The sequence below is a fragment of the Oenanthe melanoleuca genome, chromosome Z (genome assembly GCF_029582105.1).
Source record: "Oenanthe melanoleuca isolate GR-GAL-2019-014 chromosome Z, OMel1.0, whole genome shotgun sequence".
Classification (NCBI taxonomy): Eukaryota; Metazoa; Chordata; class Aves; order Passeriformes; family Muscicapidae; genus Oenanthe; species Oenanthe melanoleuca.
Window position 1 is genome coordinate 53,916,006 of NC_079362.1, and position 22,354 is coordinate 53,938,359.

Here is a 22,354-nt window from a genome sequence, read left to right on the forward strand (position 1 = left end):
ATACAGGTCTGAGTCAGTTCCATCGTGAGGGCACTTTTCCAACACTTACTCAGTTAGCAAGAGCTATTAATGGAGGTTTCTGGATGATGAGAAGCTTGGTACTCTGCTGCTTTGTGTGGAGCCATTCAATTGTTCATCATCTTTCCCTCTGGGTCTCCTTGTGGACTGCACTCCTTGGAAGAGCTGGCTTTCTGTGTACCATTACAGGCCAGAAAGAAATCTGTCCTTAAATCACTGCCTACAGCCAGGAAGGACACCATTCAACTCCACAAACGCAAGACACTACTTTTGCTTTTGATGGAGTAATGACTGCAGCAGCAGAGGCACAGATTCCTGCCTGATGACAGCTGTATGTGTCCTGACACAGCTGTATCAAGACTCTCTGTGCCAGGCATAAGAATGCTTATCCACTAATGGTCATATTCAGGGAGAACAGGCATCTGTAAAGATGGAATGACATCAGGCTGCCTCAAGCCAAAAACTTCCAATTGTTGTGCTTTGGGTGAAGAAACTGCTTGCACCTGTGCAACAGAATCAGGAGAATCCAATGGTGAAAAATACACTCTGAACTATTTTATGCAAAATCTGATATTTGTTTTACAAAACTGTATGCTGTTGAATTGATACCAAAACACTTTTTGTTTTTCATCCTTTATAATTTTTTAATTTGCTCTGAATTCCTGACATTTGAAGACTACAGTTTTGAATTATTTTTCAGACCTCAGAATTGCAATTCAATTGCTTTCTAATTGGTATTTAATAACTTAATAATTACAACTTACTGATCACTCAAAGAAAAAAATACAAGTGATTAAAAGCAATGCAAAACATAACCAAAAAGCACACAACTATTTATGTTCAACTAGAAAAGTGCAGTTTTAAAATGGAAAGGATGAGGGACACACTGAAAAGTTATTTGCCAAGATCATTTGGCTGGAAGAGATCGTAGTGCAAGTTGGCCACTGTATAGGCAATTCCCACTGATGCCTACTGTGAACTTCTTATTGAGGGGTGCAGATATGAGGAGAGATTGGGGAGGTATAAGAAAAGGGGCACAGAAAGCAAGCATCTGCCCTGTAATACAGAAAGAGGAAATACAGTGGTAGGAAAGACAGATCTCATTGGCTGAAACAGCTCTTTTATCGCTTTCCTTATTTTCTGCTCTTCCTCCCACTCTCAAGTTGGTAAAGGGAACATATGCAAGCAGGACTGCCAGTGCTGCTTGGCTTCACTCCAAAGCTGCTTGGAATGCTCTCCTCACTCCCAAACAGCATGTGTTTGCTTTGCCACATTTTCCCTCATGACTGCAGCTTACTATTCACTGCTCCCACACCCTGGTTTTCGTGATAGATTAGCCATCCTCTTAAAGGTAGCAATTGTGGCAGTGTGTGGCTGCATCCACACCTGTCATGACTCTTTAGAAAGGAGGGGGAAATTGCTACTGTTCTAGACAAATAAATAAGTCTTCTTCCAGCAGGAGTAACTGTTGTTACATGATTACATCCTGTTGTTTTGGCCAGTGCCAATGACTGCCAGGCTCTTACCTTTACTGTCTGTGGGATGGGAAACAGGCAGACAAGTTCAGTTGCGGGGAAGAGCAAAGACACCTTGTTAGTGATAATTATGATGTGCCTGCACATTCCTAAAATACAGGCAATCCCTGTCATGGGAGAAGAGCTCTACTCCTTACAGGAACACAGGCAATTGGTCCACAGGGAAAAACATATAGGGAAGGGTAGTTTGCCAATAATTTACTTTTTGTCCTGGAACAGATGGACTAAAATGGAACTAAAGGGAATAAGAGCAGCAGCATCTAATAGCTCCACTGAGGACAGCTTTTACTTTTCATGTACCTTTGTTTCAAATGACATAATACTGAGCAATGTCATTCTAAGTCAGCAAAAGTGATTCGTAATTGAAGCCAAGACTGGCATGAGTTTGTTAATACACAGCAAGCCTTACAGTACCTGGACATCAGTGAAATCAGTTACTTCGAGAATCAAATGTAAGAAGTTAGTTCTCTGCTCTAAACTGGTGTACTCGGCTGTAAAGGTCAGTTCTGATCCTCCTGAGAGGCGTGAGGAACACTGCCTGGATTCATATATTCTTACCTCAGTGTGAGTCTGGGGTGGTGTACAGGCTAGCAACAGCCACAGCAAGAGTGGTGGAGAGCACAAGAATGCAGGGCACTGGCAGTCCTAGGCTGGCTTTTGGCAAAATGGCTGCAGTCTGGCTGTGCACCATTTACCTGTTCCCTTCCACAAATCAGCTATTGCCCTGGAAATCCTTCTCCTCCCAAAGAGGTGAGCTCTTTACAGAAGAATTCCAAATATCCTGCTACAAGTCTGGAACACAGTGAGAAAATCTAAGTATATAGCTTCAGAAAGTAGTCAGGGTTCCCATAAGAAGGGCAAGGTGCTCACCAGCTTGTGAGCATTCACTGTTGTCCTTGTTAGGTGACTCTAGGGGCTTGACTTGATTACACACTGCCTCCTGTAAGCTGGTTCTATTCAGAAAAGAGTGCTAGTGTAACTTCTGACAGTAGAACTGGCAAAGCTGCCCTACTCACAGAAAAAGTGATCCTACAACTTCAGACTATTAAAACAAACTTATGTTAACTCAACACCATATGCTGGAAACAAAGAGATTTTGATTCAGTCATTGGCACAATGAAACTGGAATTATTATTGTGTGGAATCAGGGCTTCCTTGATTAAAAGATTGACAGGTAAAATGGAAGTCTGCATGTATAGTTCTGCATTCTGCTATGATTTCTGACCTTCCTCCTATTTTTTCCACACATTTTCTTTTAAATTGATGCAAAAAAAATTTGGGAAATAATGCAGCTCATGATATTCCAGTATTACAGTTAAATGCCTGTTTATCACACTTCTATTCCCTCCCCTAAAGTTAAAATATTTCCAAAATTTTGCAAGTAAATGTCTGTGACAATGTCTTTGCTGTAAAGCCTGGAAAAATGATCTAGCTATTTCAAATTGTTCTAGGAGCTACTATTTAATAACTCTTCAGTTAAAAGTTTTACCTAACAGACTAGGTGTCTTTTGCCTAAACTTTTGCAAGACTTTACAATTGTCATCTGCACATGATCTAATTTGAAGTTTTAACTTGTACTTATACTACCACAGAGTTCTACTCCTCATTTCTGCTACGTGAGTTTCAAGCAGTTGTCCAGTCTTCCATGCCAGTAATTCTGCCCAGCTTCTGCAGTCTTAGCTATGTGCTCATGTGGCACACAGACATTCATCATCCCTGATTTCTTCTAACCATCATGCTTGCATTTGATGCTGGAAAGATTGCTCCACTTTATGAGAGGAAGCACTCTTTACAATAGCTAAGGTTAAAGAGTTAAAGGTCTTTGTTACAGTTTGGTTTTATTATTTGAAGGTCCATTATCCATAAAACTGTGATTTATTTCATTGGAGCAGACTACTGATCAAGACAGACCACTTGACGGTCTAGTCAGGACTTGAACATTTTAGACTGAAAAAACGTGATGGATTTTCTTGTCAGCTGATCTGAGCACTCCTCACCAACATCTGAGTTTGGCACAAACATTTCAAATCCCACAAGTCATAGAAAACTGAGAGAACCAGGATTTGAAAGAATAATATAAAGTTAGTTCCTTACACAAGACTTTGTAAACACGAGTATCCAAGTATAGCACTAACAGAAGCAGCTTGAACTCCTCTTTCTGAAAAAAGGGTCAATTCAAATTAAGATAGTTTTGTTTGCTAAGAAAGCCTCTGGTTCAGAGTTATTGAAAAGCACTGAATTAAACCAGTCCCAGAAGGAATCTCCAGTTAAGAAACACATTTTTATCTAAAGCAATTCACCCATTCTCTACTAAGAGTTATTCATAAATAACTTACTAGCATTTTATAAATCAGAATGATGGATTTATGAGCTATTTCCTGTAACGGAATTAGAAACAGTTAACATTTGGACTATCAGCATATATTGAGCCACAATATATATAGCCATGGGTGAATATTGGAAAACAACATGATTACATGTGCTGTCACCATAACTGAGTTTTGCATATGTTTAGGACTAATGCTGTGATGTACTTTCGTTGACTGTGCTACAGCTGCCTTTTAATTTTTTTTTTTTAAAGTATTTACACTTCAGAGAAACCAGGAAGTTGAAAGTGTTTTGCTTAGAAGGTATGCTTTTATGATTTGTCCCATTTCCATACCATTTAATGTCACACAGTACTTCACAAACACTTCTGCATAAATCAGAATAGACCTTGAAGGAAGTATTGCTTTCTCTACTGATCCATGCAGAATTAATTCTCATATACATATAGGATTCTTCCTGACCTGTTGACACAACAGCCCGATTATAATGACTATCAGCATAAAGATCAGAGTAATGATACGTGTAGAGCTATTAAAAAATCATAGAAGTGCTAACACTAGTGTGCATCACAGTCCAGATTATGTGGGGAAAAAATATACACATTTGAATAGCAAAAAAACAGATTTACAGTCATAACAATTTCATTTTGTCTGACCTGTCTCAAACCCCTTTTTTATTCTTTTGGCTTTAAATCAAAGTTCAAATAATTTACTTAGAAAGCATGTCAAGAAATTCAGGATTTGCTGGTTTTGTAAATGTTGTGTCAATATAGACTGTCCTGGTAGCACTGGATTTCATGCTTCAACTTAGCTCTGAACTAGTGGTGCTCCTTTGCATTTATTTGCATATTTTGGACCAGGCTGCTCAAACGGCACTTGTCAGCATTTCTGATGAAGTATTTAAAAAGTCTTTTGAACTGTTGGAAATGCTTGAATACTTCCAAGAGGCCTTTTTAATGCTTCCTCGCACGGAAGCGGGATTTTGTGACCGTGGTTCAAAGCCGACTCTTACTTACCGTCCTTGTAGAAACTTTATACAAGTCACCTGAGCAGCCCCACGCCGCATTAACTATTTACTAAGCCAAAAGGAGATGCAAACGAGAGAGTAAATTCGTGGTTTACCAAGTAAGTCTTTCTGACTACCTTCGCCCGTCCACTTCACCCTCCAAACCAGACGGGCCGTCCCGACAGAGCGGGAGCGGAGGGCCGGGGGGGCCGCAAGGCTCGGCTGGGGCCGGGACACCCGCGCACACACCGGGCCGGGCCGGGCCGCCCCTGCCCGCCCCCCCGACTACCTGAGGGAGCCCCGGGCCTCCTTCCCCTCGGCTCACAGCCAGCGCTAACCACGGAAGGCGCGGGACACAGCCCTCAGTGCCCCACACGAGCAGCCACGAACACGAGGCGGGCCCCTAACTGCAGGCCCTGCCAGCTACGAGCTTACAGCCCAACCCTCAGCCGGGCCGGGAGCCGGCTCTTCGCCCACGCCCCGAGAGCTGCCCGGCTCAGGCATGAGCCCTGCTCCCGCCCACGCCGAGAGCAGCCGCTCCGCCTCCATCCCTTTCTCCCCGCCGGGGCCATCCCACCCGGAACTTCACTTCCGGGGCGGCCATTTTGGGCGGTGCGTGGCTGGTCGGTGCGGTGGGGCGGGCTCGGCCCGGGCCGCGGGGCTGTGACAGCGGCGGGGGGCCACATCGGAGGGGGGTACACCTGCGGGGGCATACCTGCTCCGGGCACTGCCGGGGCGCCGCCGCAGGGGCAGAGCCGCCGCCCGGGCACCGCAGCGCCCGCCTGCCACCACCATGTCGGACTTCGACAGCAACCCCTTCGCCGACCCGGACCTCAACAACCCATTCAAGGTGAGGGGGCCGTGAGGTTTCCTCAGTGTCGGTCTGCGCCGAGCCTCGGACTTCCCGTGAGAGGAAGTATGGCAAAGAAGGAAGGAAAAAAGGGGGAAGGGAATAAGGAAGGAAGGAAGTTGGGAAGGGCCCCGTGGCAGCTGCGGGCCGGGGTCCCTGCCCTCCGCGGGCTGCAGAGGCCCGGAGTGGGGGCGGGGAGGATAAGCAGCGGATCACAACTTCAGGGTTCCATATTTCCTTCTGTAGTTAAAATAGCACAAGTCGTGTTTCAGATGCGTTATTTCGATGGAAAAAAAGAAAAGTTTGGGGTTTTTTTTATTTTGACCGTAGCTTTGTGCTAGAGGTAGCGCTACTACAGTGTTTTTTTCTTTCGTCTGTTTGAGCCAAATAGTTAAACTTAATGAATTTGTGATTTTACCCTCTTCTTGTCTAGCCTCCTCCCGCCCCCTTCAAGCTTATTGGCTTCCTTACCTTATGTCTGAAGTAATCAGGGTACCAATTGCTGGGTGTGAGTTCTATGCTGCATCTCAATCTGCTGTGTTGTAATGTACTATAAAGCTTTTAAATTTTGCTCTGCTGACTTGTCACACAGCTGTGAGTTCTTTCTTCACTCACTAGCTTCAGCTGTCAAAACGTAGTGACCTCCCTGGCTGCTTCCCCTCCTGTTTTTCTTTGTCATTTGAATCCAGTTAAACTAACTTCTGAAGCTACCTACTTTGATAATATTACTGAACTTCTTGCAGGCACTTTAAAGTGCACACAGACAGTATGTGGAAGCGAGTTTAGAATGTTAACTGGAATAATTAAGGCTTTTAAAAATTGAACTGCAACATTTCAAGCCGAGCATAATTCTGTCCACATAGATGCTGGAAGCATAATGTTCCTAACACTTGTTCATAAAGTCCGTCTGAATCATTAGTTTTTATGGTCATAAAACATAGCAATAGTATTCATTAGGCTAGAATACTTTAGGCTAAGATCTGTTTTCACTTGTTGTATGCAGTGCAATGACCTTCCAGGTCCTGGTGCTGAGTCTGCTGCCAACAATAGTTTGGGCTAGTACCAATGTCAGTGAGCACTGTTCTTTTTGGCACCAAGCACTGAAAAGGTGTCATTCTAGAATGCATCTTCAGCAGCAGAAATACATTATGCTTTTCCACCTATCTGCCTCTGCAGTACTCATCAGGCTGTGTAACTGGTCCTGTGGAGTATTGTGAGACCTAAACTAGGCACACACCTGAATTATACTTCCAGTTTGAAGATACTGCTTAAAGCGCAAAAGCTTATTCCAGTTTCTCTTTAGGGAAAAACTTCTGTTGTAACTGTTGGGCAGAATCCATGCTCTGCTTCTCATCTGCAGTGCATCATGATAAAAGGACTCTATAACAACTTCTCTGTAACTTGAAGCTCTCTGTTTAGATTTGTTCATTTGCAGAGGATGGTTCAGGAATGCTCTTATTTTTCCTTTTTCAGAGTTTTTTTTTTTTTTTTTTCCTTCCTTCAGTCTTTGCTAACTTCAGTCACATTCTACTGCCTGTAAAAGGTAATCTTGCATATCTTTACTTACCCATGCATTTAACTTGAAGGGGCAAAAGGCCTCATACATAAGCTAAAGCTTGATGGCCATCTTGTTGGCAGGACAGCTTTGAAATTAGTGAGTAGTAATGGATGGATGTATTTAAGTTTTGTCTATGTGTTTTAAAATACTTCATGCATAGAACAGGTATTTCCAGATGGACCCTGAGAGCCTAAGTCATATTGTCTAAACACTGTATCCTAATGTGCTCATAGTTTTGTCTTTGCTTGGTAATTTTATGTATGATGTGATTAGTTGTTTTCCTTGTTTTTGAAGCTGCTTTCTATGCTCATGTAAAATCACAAAGTAGTATGGCATAGAAGGGGTGGGGAGGCATGAGGTGGAAGAGTTGTTGCCAAGGTCTAAAGATAGATACTTTTTTTTCTTAAACTTTTTTTTTTTACTAGTTGTCTGTGATCTACATAGGAAGTTTCCTGTGACTGTTCTTATGCTGTTTAATAAAAAGATTAGAGCAGAGTTTCTTGCTTGATGTTGAATCTAATAAAAGTGTTCTCTGGAAAGATAAAGGTAAAGCATAAACATCTAGTGCTTAGTATTTTGGGTAGTTAGTGCTTTTGGAAGTCTGCTGGAAAAACTGAAATTACCTGGCTTGATCATGGAGTGCTGTGGATTTTGAGACAAGTGGCTGCCTAACCTTTGCATTTTTTTAATTCTTTGTTTCTTTAAAAAGAACTGAATCCACAGTCATGGATATGCTTTTGAAGTCATAGTTTTCCTCTCTAAATGTCTTCTGAATGCTGTACCAACAATGCCAAAAGATGGATTTTTTTGAAAGACAGAGGGTATATGGAAACAAACAGATAAGTGAAATGCTAACATTTACAAGTTTTTGATAACATTAAAGTTGTCAGAAGAAAATGCATTCATACAAATGAAGATGTGAGAATCATAATATGATATATCAGCAGTGTGAAGAAGTACACAGTTGGTGTGACCTCAGGTATCATGATTGGAAGGAGGTTAGTAATGAAATCTATTAATTTAGTTTACTAAGAAACACTAGTCTTAGCTTGTGAGTGTGAATTCACACTTTGTAAAGTTCTCACTTTAAAAAGCTGCAGTCCCACAGCACCCAAAAAGGATGAGCAGAGCAGATGTGGTGATGGTAACTGCATTCAGTGCTAGGCAAATCTACAGAGAGGAGACAGATCTGAGCCGAAGTTAGAAAGTGAAGCCAGGGTCAGGATCATGTCCAGTGAAAGAAAGCAGGATCAGCCACCAGTCTTCTGATGACCAGGTAAGGTGTGAGGGTTAGTAAGGACTGGGGGTCTGACCATTTAGGAGGAGTTTGGGAATTCTCAAGGTCCTGACCGTCTACCTTAAATAGGGTAAAACAGCAAGAAATAAATTTTGTATGGCAGGACAAAGGCAGATTTCTAATGTAGCTATCTCCTTGTGGTTTGTTTGTTTGGTTTTTTTTTTTTCAATGTCATAGGATAGGTGATAGTTGTAGTCCTCTGTCTTGGGAGGTGATACAGTTACAAAGGTTCTGAAATAGCAGTCTCAAAATTCAGTGTAAGTATCATTTACTCTGAAACAATCAGCAGTTTATCTACAATAAAAATTGTTGATTCTGTGTTCTTGGTTTGAGGGTTTTTTCCTAAGTGAACAGTTCTACTACTCAGAGAAAGTTTTTTAAATAGAGCAATGGATTTCATAGGCCTTTGGATCTTGGCTGACAGACGGCAAGGTTTGCAAACTGACTATTAATTATCCATACATATGAAACAGTTATTTTTTGGTTGTTGTAGAATGAGAACTATAAAGACTGAGTTGTGCAATAAATTTTATTGGGCCAGTTCGTTTGATATGTTTAGTTCTGAACAGGTGCATGTTTTTGACACCATAGAAATTATGATAGGCCTGAAAACTAGGATACATTTCTGTTCAAAAGTGAATGGTTTCCTTTCCAGGGAAAAGCCAAGTCCCTATGTGATAGGAAGATTTTTCTTTTTTCTTGATCAGATTCAGTGTGGGAGAGCATCATCAGAGCAGACCTCAGATGCATGTAATGTTAAGTATTTGAGTTGTTTCTTTGAGTAGGAGTAGGGATCCAAACTGTAGCTACCTTTGAGTTGTTGCTCCAAAAAGACACAGGTCTTATGTAGTAGTCATGACTGACATTCTTGTTTAGATGGCTAAGATACTCTGCAATACCTAAGAATGACGCTGAATTGCTCCCACTGAGGTCAGTGGATTACTTGAGTCACTAGAGCTAAGTACAGAAGTAAGTTTTAAATTGGATATTACACTTAATCTTGACTCACATGAGCACAAATTAATCTCCTCCTTGGTTTGGTGGGAAATACAACCTGGAGGTTTAATACTGAAAGCAGTTATGCGAATGACTGCTGCCTTCTGTGGCAGCAGAATCTCTACAGTTTATATCGTGGATGCTGAAGTGAAGCTAAAGTGATAGAAACTTAAAGGAAGAAAGAGAAGTTCTGTTTTTTTTTTAAAGAACTGAGACCCTTATTATATAAGATGTTTGTGCAGCTTTAGAACGAAGCCGTTTTGTCGCATGCCTGTATGCATAAATGAGTTTTAATTCCTGTATCTGTAAAATACTGACTGTAAAATATACTGATTTAAGTTGTCTGTCTTAAAGTTAGTAAAGGACATAAAATGCAGGTATTTTTTCTGACTTTTACTATCCATTCATGTTTTCAAAAATTATGAATAGCCCTAAATCTTTCATAATTTAATGCTGAACATTATGGTAGTGGATTGTCCTTTAGCTGTCCTGCATAGAAGTTGGATTTCAAGAGTACGCTTCACCAGTGCTGTAACTGAGCTGTAATCTGTTAAAAATACGGAGCTTTTTAATAGTTATTCAGTATCTCATAGCCTCATTTTCCCCTCTAGATTTTCACTGAAGTGTTAGCACATATTGCCTAGTGTTACTATTGCACTGTACTGAGATTCCCTGTATACTGAGATTTTTAATGTTAAAAAGAGGAACATACACATGTCAGAGCTGGAAAAGGAGAATGATTTGAGAATAGCTGAGAGATTCAGGTGATACTTTGTTAGGCATCCAGTACTCCATTGCTGGTGCAAACTTTAGGACAAATTTGTTCTTGCCAGCCTCTGAAGTTCTTTTAGGTTTCAGAGGTGGGCACCTTACCTTGCTCAGTTGCTCAGATCCCTTCGCAGCTCTGCTTTCATGTGATGAATGTGACATAAAATAGGCAGCATTCAAAGGACATGTATAAGAAAGCCCAGTGGGCTACTTTTGCAGTATCCTATTTAATAATTGTGCTCAGGCAGAGTAGGGAAGAAAGCTATGTGAACATCATTTCAAGAGTGGGATGGGAAAATGGCTGATAAGTGATCGATAAACTTGAAAAACTCGAAACCTAAATAGATACTTGGGTATTTTTATTACTTTTTATTACTTAAAGTCCTGAATTTTTAATCAAATATTTATTCAGCATATGTAAATTGCAATTTCAGAACCTTAATCTGGCAGTTTTTTAGGGTTGAGAAACACTCCAGAACCGGTTTATGAAAAGTATGATGGATAATTTTTTGTCAAGAAATCAAAAAAGTCAGACCAACAGTTTCAGGCATTTTATGTTGCATTTTTGCTTAATTTTCTGATCCAGTGGTGTTATCTTAGGTGTACTTCACAGAGAGCAGGAAGTACAAATGTTTACTGTTACTATAACCTCTTCCCAGCCCTAAAATCAGAATCCACAAAACTTCAGGATGAATTCTTTCTTAAATCTTACTTTCCAACTGTTTTTGGTTCTGTGTAGCTTAAATGATTTTTATTTGGATTATTTTTCAGTTGCCGATGTGCTGTAAAAGCATTATAGTCTCTATCCAAATCAGTGTTTAGTGTTATAAACCCCATTTCCTGGCCTCTGCAATGAAATACTGCTTTTACTTCCCTGCTCGTCCTTGGGACTAAACTGAAAAAATGTTCTTTGCAAAAAGTGCTTTTGTCTTTTTGATAAAAGATTAGATATCCCTCAAAGTGAAAAGTTTTTTGAGCAACATAAATGACAGTTTGGAGGGGCTGATTCCTAGTTCACTATATTCCCTTCACTTAAATCAAAATCACAACTAATAATGTAAGCTTAGCTGATGGTGTTTTTCAGATTATTGCCACGTTACGGATTTAATAGATGTGTTTTACTGGTGGTGGAACAATCCTGGACCCAAATCCAGTTAACTGTAATGCTAAGCATTGTTACAGATGTATTTACTTCTTCAGTCTTTAATTTGGTGGTGTCTTCTGTGTTCGTGAAACTGGTAGCTGATGACTAGTTTTGGTCTCCTTGACAACAGAGGTCTATTCCTTTCAATATTGCTTTTTAAAAAGCTGTAAAAGATGATGTAGAATGGATTATTATGTTATGTTATGTTTTAAACATTCTCATTTGTAGTTAATTGTGTTTGTACACCCTCTGTGATAACTGGGTATTCAGTTAATTTTATCTATATCTGAGTGATATGAGCATAATTTGTTATGGCACAGAAGATGTTTTTAATAGTTCCATAGGTGCTCTTGCCTATATGAAATATAAATGTGTTGTTTTTTCTGTGTTTGTTCTGTCAGTTTGTGTTACTGTTTGTTGGGGTGTTTTTTCTGACTTTTCCATTCTTGGCATAAAGATGGGTTGCTGCTTGTACCTGCCTTGTTGGGATTTTAAAAAGTGTGTTAATATTTCCTTTGGAGAAATTACAGGAAAGAGACTGCAAGAAATAGGTAAAATGAAAGATTTAGGTGGAAAATGACTAAAGTAGGTTGTGCTACTTTCTTAAAACTTCAGTCTCTTAAACTAATTCAGATTTTGAAAATGTCATCTGAAATGACCGTGTGACTTAAATGCACTAATAGCTGGATATGAAAAATAGTCTGTTTTTAATTCTGTTCTGTGATTATATGACTAATAGTTAAATAAAAAAGTCAGAAGCTCTGGGTTTGAACTGGCAGGAGTTTGAGTGAGATAAGGCTAGGTGGAATGTGAGATATGGAAAATAAGTTGTTACAGTATAGATTCACTTATTCCTGTGGAATATTAGTTCTTGTTGTTTTTAGCCAGTAGAATATCCATGTTGTGCAACATAAAAATTTGATAGCATTAATTTGAATGCCACTTCTTCGGAGTGTGTCGTCCTGCACAGCATTTATTGTTTGTATTATTAAAACGCTGAACAACTTCTAAATTCAATGGGTTTTTTTTATTCCACAGCAGTGAGTACAAGTGCTTCACAGTTTTCATCACTGTGTTTAGATGAGTTGGCATTTGCTCCATTTTTAAAATGAGGTGCAGTGAGTGTAAGGTAAATGATTCAAAACAATCCTTTGTGTTTTGTGGGATGTAAGGTTTAATCTCTTCAGGAATATTGTAAGTAGTGTTTTGAAATATGAAGTGTAGCTGCTGTTGGTATCAGTCATTTGATGCACTGTAGGTGTTCAGAACAATTAGAATAGCACCTGCACCTGGGCACCCTAACTGTGAAGAGCTGAGGATGGTTCTAGCAATGAATGAGTTATAGGAGAGATACAAATTTCCAGGCTAGTACTTGCCTCCGTCAGTCCTGACATTCCTCTTTTCCTATGATGACTGGCTTACTTTTCCTTGAGTTTTTCTGCGTCACAACTTCTATTGAAGTCCAGACTGTGTAGTTCAAGTTTTCTGAATGCAGAATTTGAATACTGCTTGGTGTGATTGAATTTGTGTATTTCAATACAATTGTAATTTTTTTCCTTTACTGGGTAATGAAAATTTACTTGAATAGAGCTATTATTGAATGTCCTCTGTGTCACTCAGGTTTTTTTTAGAGCTGCTGCTTTAGCAAACAATAGCAGTATTTGGCAGAGGTGTAGCAATTGTTAATTCAGAATGGGAGTGGACTTCTGATAAAGGTCTTCCTGCTGTAATTACTGTGTGTGTTTAAGTGTTGAACTTATTTTTCAGTGCTAAAACTGTTGCTTTAGTACACCTGGTTGTCTCAGCATATGTTCACTTTCATTTCTTAGTGTTGGAATATCACAGTAAATGTACAAAGAGATCTGAGGAGTTTTTGACCCTGGTCTTCCATAAAACACTTTGAGACAAAAAGCTTTCTTTAATCAGATATTAATTTTTGTTTGTATGTTGTATTTCTGAATATGGGTTGCTCTTCTGAATTTGACTTGACTGTTTCATGCTTTTTGGAAATGGCTGCTGTTCAGTGGGTGTCTCATGAGTCTGATATTGTAGTTACTCAAATAATTGAATTTATGGTTTCCTAGCAAATCTGGGCTGAGTTATTTGGTTAAGAGTTGTCCTGGTTTGAAGGACAGGTGTCTGCCAATAAAGGCAGAAGCTTCTCTTTGAAACAGAGAATTTAATTCCACTCCCTCGAAGTATTATAATTGTTTGAATCAAGGACTCTAAGACAGAGATAAGGGGGTAGGAGTAACAGCTCTTTTACTAATATATCTAACCGTACAAGCAGAAACAGCAGTTGTTAAAACTACGAGCAAAACAGAACAGCTAACTCAGTTCCAGTCCTTTCTTTAGCCACAGGCACACACTCTCTGCGCTTGGTCCCGGTGGTGAAGACAGGACAGAGCCGGCACAGCTGTGGAGAGCAGGTGGGAGCAGGAGGGGCGGGTGCGGCAGTGGCTGTGTGCTGCTTTCAGGTGGAAGCAGGCTTCTCGCTCACCGTTTGTGTCCCAGTGATTTGCTGTGTCCTCAGAGGTAGGAGGCTGAAGCGGGGGAGATGCAAGGCAGTTGTTTGCAGAGGGTCTGGCTCTCCTGCGTTCTCACCACGTGTGCTGCAGATAGGGGGAGTCCCTCCTCCCAGCTCGCTGGAAACATGAATAGCCCCTCCCGGAAGCCGCTCCCACCTACCCCTGTGTCTAGAGTCATCAGAAAGATCCTGGGTGTAACCCAGCAGGCTACGTTAGCATGATAATGGGAAAAATTCTTTAAACTGGAACAAAATAAACCCAACCCCCAACAATAGTGCACTCTTCAAACACAAGTTCAGTGTTGAAATACACTTCTTAAGCAGCTGATTCTACCTAAAATCCTGAGTGGTAATCAAGTGATAGTAATTAGAACTTGTGTTTTCACTATGTGGCTGATGGTTAGTGATCACAAGTTGTACATGTGTCTATACTTGAACATTTTTCTGTGGAAGAGGGAATTATATGAGAGCATTTTTGAAAGGGGTATCATACTGAAAGCATGAACAAAGTGTTTTATGCTCTGCTAATTGACATTAACATGTAAAGACTGGAATAAGTGTACTGAGTCTAACTAGGATAGAGTTAATTTTTTTCATAGCAGTCCCTGTTGTGCTGTGTTCAAGGTTTGTGACCAAAACAGTGCTGGGAAGGCACTGATGCGCTTTCAAGTTGCTCTGCAGTGCTTGCACAGCACCAAGACCACCTTTGTTTCACAGTCTTGCTTCCCCTCAGGGAATAGGCTTCAGCAAGAAGCTGGGAGGGCACATAGGCAGGACTGCTGACAGCAGCTGACCAGAGGGATTTTGCGTGCTGCATAACATCGTGTTGGCAGCACGGCTGGTGACAGTAGTGGGGGGAGCTGTTCCAAGCAACTATTGCTCAGAAGCTGAATGGGCATGTGTCTGTTGGTGGGAGGTGGTGAGCAATTGCCTTTGCATGACTTGTGTGGTTTTGTTGCCTTTTTTTTTTTTTTTTTTTGTCTCTACCTTCCTGTTTCGCATCCCACCTTTAAATTGTGTTTTTTTATAATAACCACAAGTTTTATTTGCTTTTTCATTTGGTTCTCTTCTGTATCCCACTGCAGAGAGCAGTGAGTGAGCAACTAGTCTAGGGGCTTTGTTGCTGGCTACAGGACACATACCAGAATAAGATAAAAGTTTTCAGCTGTATACAACTTTATGCTATTCTATATATTGAATTATGAAATTGGCTTATTTATATTAACATTGTTTTAACTTCATCTTTTTTTATCTTGTACTGATGAGTCTAAACTAATGTGAAATTCAAATGTTGTATTTAATTATTCCCATTTTTAAATGTACTTTTCTAATCAACATTTCAAGTAATTTCTGGTTGAATTTTGACAAGAAACATACTCACCACACCATGTTTTCCCTCTTTTTTGTTGTTTATCTGCACAGTATTTTGTGATAGTCATTTTATCAAAGAAGGTGGTAACAATTAATTAGTTTATCGGTTTATGCAAGACCTGATGATCTATTAGTTGTTACAATGTATTTGAGTAACATGTTAACTGTGGCGGGTTTGTGAGGGAGACTTATCAGCCTGGTTATTTTGAAACAACTAATTAAAGATGAGTCAAATATAAGAAAGCTGATGTTGAAATGCATTTGACATTGTTTTTTATGCATCTTCAGAAAGGGTGGATTTTGTTCAGTGACCACTGAAATACTGCTTTGCAGCTAAATGTGTGCTTTAAGGAAAAGTGGTTTGTGACCAGAGCTTATGTACATGAATTTGTTTAAAATATACAACATACAATTTTTTAATTTTTGAATCAATGATTTTTCTTAAGCTTTTTTGTAGTCAACTTTTGAAATTGCCTCATATGAATCATTTTGTAAGTATAACTTGTAATTGGAAAAAACTGACTTGTTCTCATTTTCTCTGTCTCTTAGGATTTTAGAACTGCTAGGTGTTCTGCCCTGGTTTTCTTTCTAGCTGTAAATAAGTTGACTGAAGCCATTAAGGAAGTTCTCTTCCTGCATCTGCATATAAAGTTCCTGCTAATAAGACTAAGCTGGAGCCATAATAGATGCTGATTCTAAGAAACCAGATTCTGCATTTAAATTTGATTTTTATATTATTTAGCTGAATAATGTCTGTATTTGCTTAAGTGTAGATTATGTCACCTGCTGTATTTCTTTAAAAAAAATTACATTTATGTAATAGAATCAGAGAATTCTATTGGGTTGGAAGGGACCTTAATGATCATCTAGCTCCTCCAGCCAAAGGCAGGGACACAGTCCACTAGACGAGGTTGCCCAGAGCTCCATCCAGCCTGGTCTGGAACACTGCCAGGGAAGGGACATCCACAACTTCCTTGGGCAACCTGTTCCAGTGCCTCATCACCCTCACAGTAATGAATTCCTTTGCAATACTTAATCAAAACCTACTGTCTTTCTGTTTGAATCCAGAATCTATTCCTGTCACTATATGGTCTTGTAAAAAGTCTCTCTCCATTTTTCTTGTAGGTTCCCTTCAGGTACTGGAAGGCCACAGTTAGGTCACCCTTAAACCTCTTTTCCAGGCTGAAAAATCCTACTTCTCTCAGCCTGTCTTCATAGGAGAGGTGCTCCATCCCTCTGATCATCTTGGTGGCCTCCTCTGGCCTCTCTCCAGCAGGTCCATGTTGTTCCTGTGCTGGGACCCCAGAGCTGGGTGCAGCACTGCAGGTGGGGTCTCAGCAGAGCAGAGCAGAGGGGCAGAATCCCCTCCCTGCCCTGCTGCCCACTCTGCTCTGGATGCACCCAGCACACGTTTGGCTCTCTGGGCTGGCAGTGCCCATGGCTGGGGCATGTCCAGCCTCTCACCCACCAGCACCCCCAAGTCCTTGTGGGCAGGGCTGCTCTGATCTCTCCATCCCCAGCCTGTGCTGGTACCAGGGTGCTCTGACCCTGGTGCAGCACCTTGCACTTGGTCTTGTTAAACCTCATGAGATTCCCATGGGCACTCTAGAGCTTTTCCAGGACCCTCTGGATGCCATCCCATCCTCCAGCTGTGTCAACCGCTCAGCTTGGGGTCATTTGCTGATAATACCGAGAGTGCACAATCTGACTATGTCATTAATGAAGACATTAAATAGCACTGGTCCCAGTACAGATCCTTGAGGGGCACTTGTCACTGATGTCCTCCATGTGTCTTAGCACAGCTTCTAGGAGGATGTTTTCCATTATCTTTCCAGACACAGACATGAGGCTGACAAGTCTCTAGTTCCCAGGGTCCTCCTTCCTACTCTTTTTAAAAATGGCTACCCCGTTCCAGTCACCTGGAACTTGCCCTGAGTGCTGTGACTTTTCAAATGTCATGTAGAGTGGCTTGGCAACTACATCAGTTAATTCCCACAGGATTCTGGGATGAATCTTGTCAGGTCCAAGAGACTTAGGTACATTTCAGTTTCTCAGGTCATGAACCTTATCTTCTCTTCTAGTGGGTAGTACTTTGTTCTCCCAGTTCTTCTCCTGTCCTCCATCCACTTCAGAGGTGTGGGAAGAGAGGTTGCCTTGAAGACTGAGGCAAAAATATTGAGTACCTCAACCTTCTCTTCCTTCGTTGTTACCAGTTTCTCATTAGTACCACCTGCATTATCAGGGGTGAACTTCTTTGACCTTCTTTTTCTGCTTAACATACCTGTAGAAGCTCTTTTTGTTATTCTTTGTGTCACAGGTAAAGGTCTTAAATACTTCTGTCTTTAAACGGAATACAAATGTAAATATATCTTTTCTTCTCAGTCTTTATCAACTCCAGTTTGTTTTCTAATGTTGAATTAGACTGTTGGGAATGAGAAAATATCTATATCTAAACATAATAGTTATAAAATGAAGTGTATATATAGCTCTTTTTTGTGTTTGGTGTACATATAGAATATTGTACATTTAAGTAAATATAAATGTAACTAACAGTATTGAATAAATGGATTTACTAATTTTCAAGAAAGCCTACCTTTTATCTATTGTTATATTCTAAATGCAAAAACTTTCAGGCACAGAAACCGTGTAGTAGAACCAGGCATTGCATGGAATAAGTACAGGTTTTTTGAAACTGAGTTGATGTGGTCCATTGTGAGGGGCACTTCTGCTTTTCTGCAGAACAAAACCTGTGTCTGTAGCACAAAGAAGTGTTTCATTTCTGAAATAATTTTCTCAAGCTAAATCTCGAGCAGTCTTTCTTGCTGTATAATTAATTGAAGTAGAAAGAATTAAACTTTTTTCACTTGATTTTGCTAGTTCAGATATAAACTGAATCAGAATTGCTTTTGGCATGATGGGACCCTGTTTCTTCAGCTCCGTTTTTATGAAATGCTTTTTCTGTTCTTGATGGGGTTGGATGTACTTCTGGGTAGAGAAGTCTAAGGGTTACAGAAACCTCTTCTGCCTGGTCAACACAGCAGGATAGAGGCTTTTTTCCTTACAAATCAAATATATGACAGATGGGGTTTCTGTTATACTGTGTTAATCTAGGTTTATAAGAAGATCAGAATGAAATGATGTTAGTTTGGAGATAAAGAGGTGGATGTTTACAGACATTTTTAGTGAAAACAAACCATTTTTATTTTGAAAGAAAATCTGACTTATATGTGATATAATGATATGGGTGTCGACTCTTTGATTATATGCATGTGCACAGATTTACACAACTGTTTCCTTTTCTAGGATCCTTCTGTTACACAAGTGACAAGAAATGTTCCTCCAGGGCTTGATGAGTACAATCCGTTCTCTGATTCAAGAACAGTAAGCATGTTTATTTTTTAATAATGCTGTTAATCTTTGATTTGTGAGGTTTTATTTTCAGAATTTTGACTGATATTGTGGAATGTATAGTGGGCTAGCTGCAGGTAGTGGAAGATGTGTAAGAATAGATAGTTCCATTAAGTATTGCAGGAGGATGCGTTGGCAAGGTTGATTTCAGATAGCTTTGACTTGGTGAGGAAGACTGGTCCTCTGAAAGGGGGCCAAAACAGAGCTGAGTTTTTTCCTGGTTTTACTAACTTCTTATGGTTTTACTAACATCTTTTTCCTGTTTTTACAAACCTCTGGTAGTCTGTCCTTGCGGTTTTCTGCATTTCACTAGCTTTGAAGCTTATGAGTGTTGCACACTTACCCAGTGTTTTGCTTTTGATTCTATTTCACTTAATGAAAATGCTGTTCAGAATAAGGAAAATATTGTGTTTAAATAATGGTACACAGGCTTTGGATAGTTGTGCAGTAGTGAATGGAAAAATTTATGTTAAAGAAACAATTGTTTTACTTCTCTAATTTATATGATTTCAGTATACCTTGTGCTTTTCCATTGTGGGGAGGAATACAGGAAATAGGATAGTAAATTCATACTGTAACCACATTTTTCAGTGGCTGCCTTGGATAGTGAAGACATTTTGCAATCTTATCAAAATGTGTGGCTGGTTATTGTCTGTCAATATAATTTATAAACAAGTTTAGTTAGGTGAATTTTTTTAAACTGTATTCTGAATATTTTTAAGCTGATTGTTGCTGAAACCTTAGGCTGCAAACTGCAAACTTTCACCTTTGGAAGTTGAGCTATTCTTTAACTGTTACTTAATTGTGTGAAGGGAGCCTCTAAGACAAGTGCAAATGGAAAGATTAAGAAGCTGCAATCTGTCCAATCTTATCTGGACATAAAGAATTCTATAAAGAGCTACTAGGCCCCACATAAAAAATCATATGGGACCAAAAGGCTTGAGCAAGGCACATGAAGAGCACGTGGAGAATGAGTTCATTGGTTGTGAAGGTATGAACCCAGGGATTTCTTTGTTCTAGGGTCTCTGACAGGAGGCACCCAGTTCAAGCTGTCTTTCAGGTACTGGAAGAGGCTATAATGTCTTCCCAGAGCCTTCTCCTCTCCAGGCTGAGCAATCCCAACTCTCTCAGCCAGTCCTCACAGGAGAGGTGCCCCATTGCTCTGATCATCTTGATGTCCTTCCTCTGAACTTGGTCTTCTTAGTCTGGATGCCTCAGAGCTGGATGCAGTAATCCATTTGGAGTGTCACAAGAACAGAGAGAGAAGGGGCACAATTGCTTCCCCTGACATGGGCTGCTTCTGGTTAAGCTTTGAATGCAGCCCACGTTGTGAGCACAATGCTAGAGCTTGAGAGTATACTGGTACAACCTCAGTACTTCTCACTTCTAGGAAAATCCCAGACTGTGCAGCTATGTTTTGCATTGTTGAGTGTTATTTTGGGAGTTAAATGATTTTTCCAAGGCATTTGAATACTTTTGTTTGTTTCCTTATAAGTAGCTGTGATATTCTTTTTGCTTCTCAGCTTTGATTAGACTTATGAAAATAAGTACTTTATTTTGACAGAAGACTTTGAGGAAACTGAGTTTTAAAAGCATGATGGTAATTTTTTAAAGAACCATCTTTTAGGAGCTCAAGAGCAAGCAATTTCAAAGTATTGTAATTCAAGGAAGTGAAGCAGAAGGCCAACTTGACTAAGCAGGGATCTTTTTCTAGAATTTAAATAAAAATTGTAGGTGTTTGGACATAAAAAGCAAGGACAGATGACACAGGAGTGCTGCAGATACGCTGTTTGCCACTGCAGGGAAGAGATTTACATGGTTAAATCTTGATGAGCATGCAAGCTGGACAGCACTGTGGTGGATGACAAAATGGCCTTTCAAAGAGGTCAGCAGCAAAAGGGTGTTCAGAGATAATATTGGTCCGTTACTTAATGAGGTCAGTCACCTCACAATTAGGGATGTGAACAGAACAGAGACGTTTAATGCCTTTTTTACCTGTAAGACCACTGATGGGCCCAGGGCCCCCTGTGACTTGAAGTCTTTGTAAATCTCAAGTTGTTCAAGATTTACTGCTCAACTGAATACACGTAAGACAGTGGGGCCCCATGGAATTCATCCTTGTGCACTGAGAGAACTGGCTGATCATATCATGGGTCCTCTCCATGTTATTTTTAAATCATCTTAGGAGTCTGAAAAGGTACCATTGACTAGAAACTGGCAAATATTGTCCCAGTTTTCAAGAAGAAGGAAGAATTTGATAATTACAGGCCAATAAGTTTCACTCCAATGGCTTGTAAAATTATGGAGAAGGTTATTCTGTGAGCAAGGGAAAAACATTTAAGAGACAGTGCAGTCACTACTCAGAGCCAGAACTGGTCTATGAGAGGAAAAGTCCTGCTTAGTCAACTTAAGGTGGGAGTTGGACTCCATGATCCTTATAGGTCTCTTTCAACTTGAAATGCTCTATGATCATGATGCTTTCTTCACTAGGTTCTTCATCTACCATAGATGATTTATAATACCTGTGCCTTTTTGCATAGTTGTGATTTTTGAATAGTAATCTGGAAAAGCGCATTAAAGCCATATTGAACTTTAAGCATTTAAGATCGTTTTGATCAATGTGACTTTGTTTTCCTGTGCACATATTATGAAGTATGAAGCTAGGTAAATATGAAAACACAGTATCAAAAACATGCACTTTTTTCTGTACTTAATGAGAGAAATACTACTATATTTCAGCAATACTCTGTATCCACCGAATACAGTGGCTGAAATGAAACTTTTGTAGGGATTATATTCTTAAAACATATATCAACCTAGCAATTGTGGAGAGATACCTAGCAAAAATTGGTGAAATAGTCAAGCAATAGATTATGGATCTTGAATTTGTAAGTTTCATATAGTACATTACTTCTCTCTTTAGCCAGGTGATATAAGCCTTTGTTAAGTAGAAGTCTCTGGAAGACATTATTAATAAATTACATTGGGTTTCAGAGTATGAATTAATAGCTCTTAAATGCTGCAATTCTCTGAAACAGTAACTGGCTGTATTAATATTCATGTCAGAACAAAATTAAAATTGCATTTATTTTTATTGAATTAATAAAATTCTTTGAGTGTTAATTGAAGACAGTGCAAGATAAGCTGTACCACAGAACTCAGTTGATGTCTTTTTTCTAAAGATTGTAAATATTGCAAGCAGCATATCGAGTTTTCAGTTTATATCGGTAGCACTTCCTTTAAAACATCCAAATTTGTTCTTACCAATATATAATGAAAAGAAGTTTGTTAGAATGTAATATCCCTATAATTGTCTTTTATTTTCTTAGCCTCCTCCAGGAAATGTGAAAATGCCTAATGTACCCAGTACCCAACCAGCAATAATGAAACCAACAGAAGAACCATCTTCCTACACACAAATAGCTAAGGTTTGTCTGCAACTTTTAGAGACTAGATTCCTTTTAATAGTAATTATTTAAATATGCTTCTGGAATAATATATTTTGTAAGTAAGCAATGCTTTCCTAATTAAAATTAATACTGCCTTAAA

The 22,354-nt window shown here is 39.7% G+C and overlaps 1 protein-coding gene across 2 annotated transcripts in view; it reads left to right on the plus strand.

The window, feature by feature from the left end:
- Nucleotides 1-5,586: 5,586 nt before the first annotated feature.
- Nucleotides 5,587-22,354, plus strand: part of SCAMP1 (secretory carrier membrane protein 1) — a 37,820-nt gene continuing 21,052 nt past the window's right edge. Inside the window, exons 1-4 of one of the 2 annotated variants that reach the window (XM_056514726.1) lie at nt 5,673-5,736; nt 13,855-13,928; nt 18,701-18,778; nt 22,135-22,233. In XM_056514726.1, the coding sequence (XP_056370701.1) occupies nt 22,156-22,233 (78 nt within the window). In that variant the 5' untranslated portion in view covers nt 5,673-5,736; nt 13,855-13,928; nt 18,701-18,778; nt 22,135-22,155. Of the gene's footprint in view, nt 5,737-13,854; nt 13,929-18,700; nt 18,779-22,134; nt 22,234-22,354 lie in introns of both variants that reach the window. The other variant, XM_056514725.1, reaches the window with a different exon arrangement.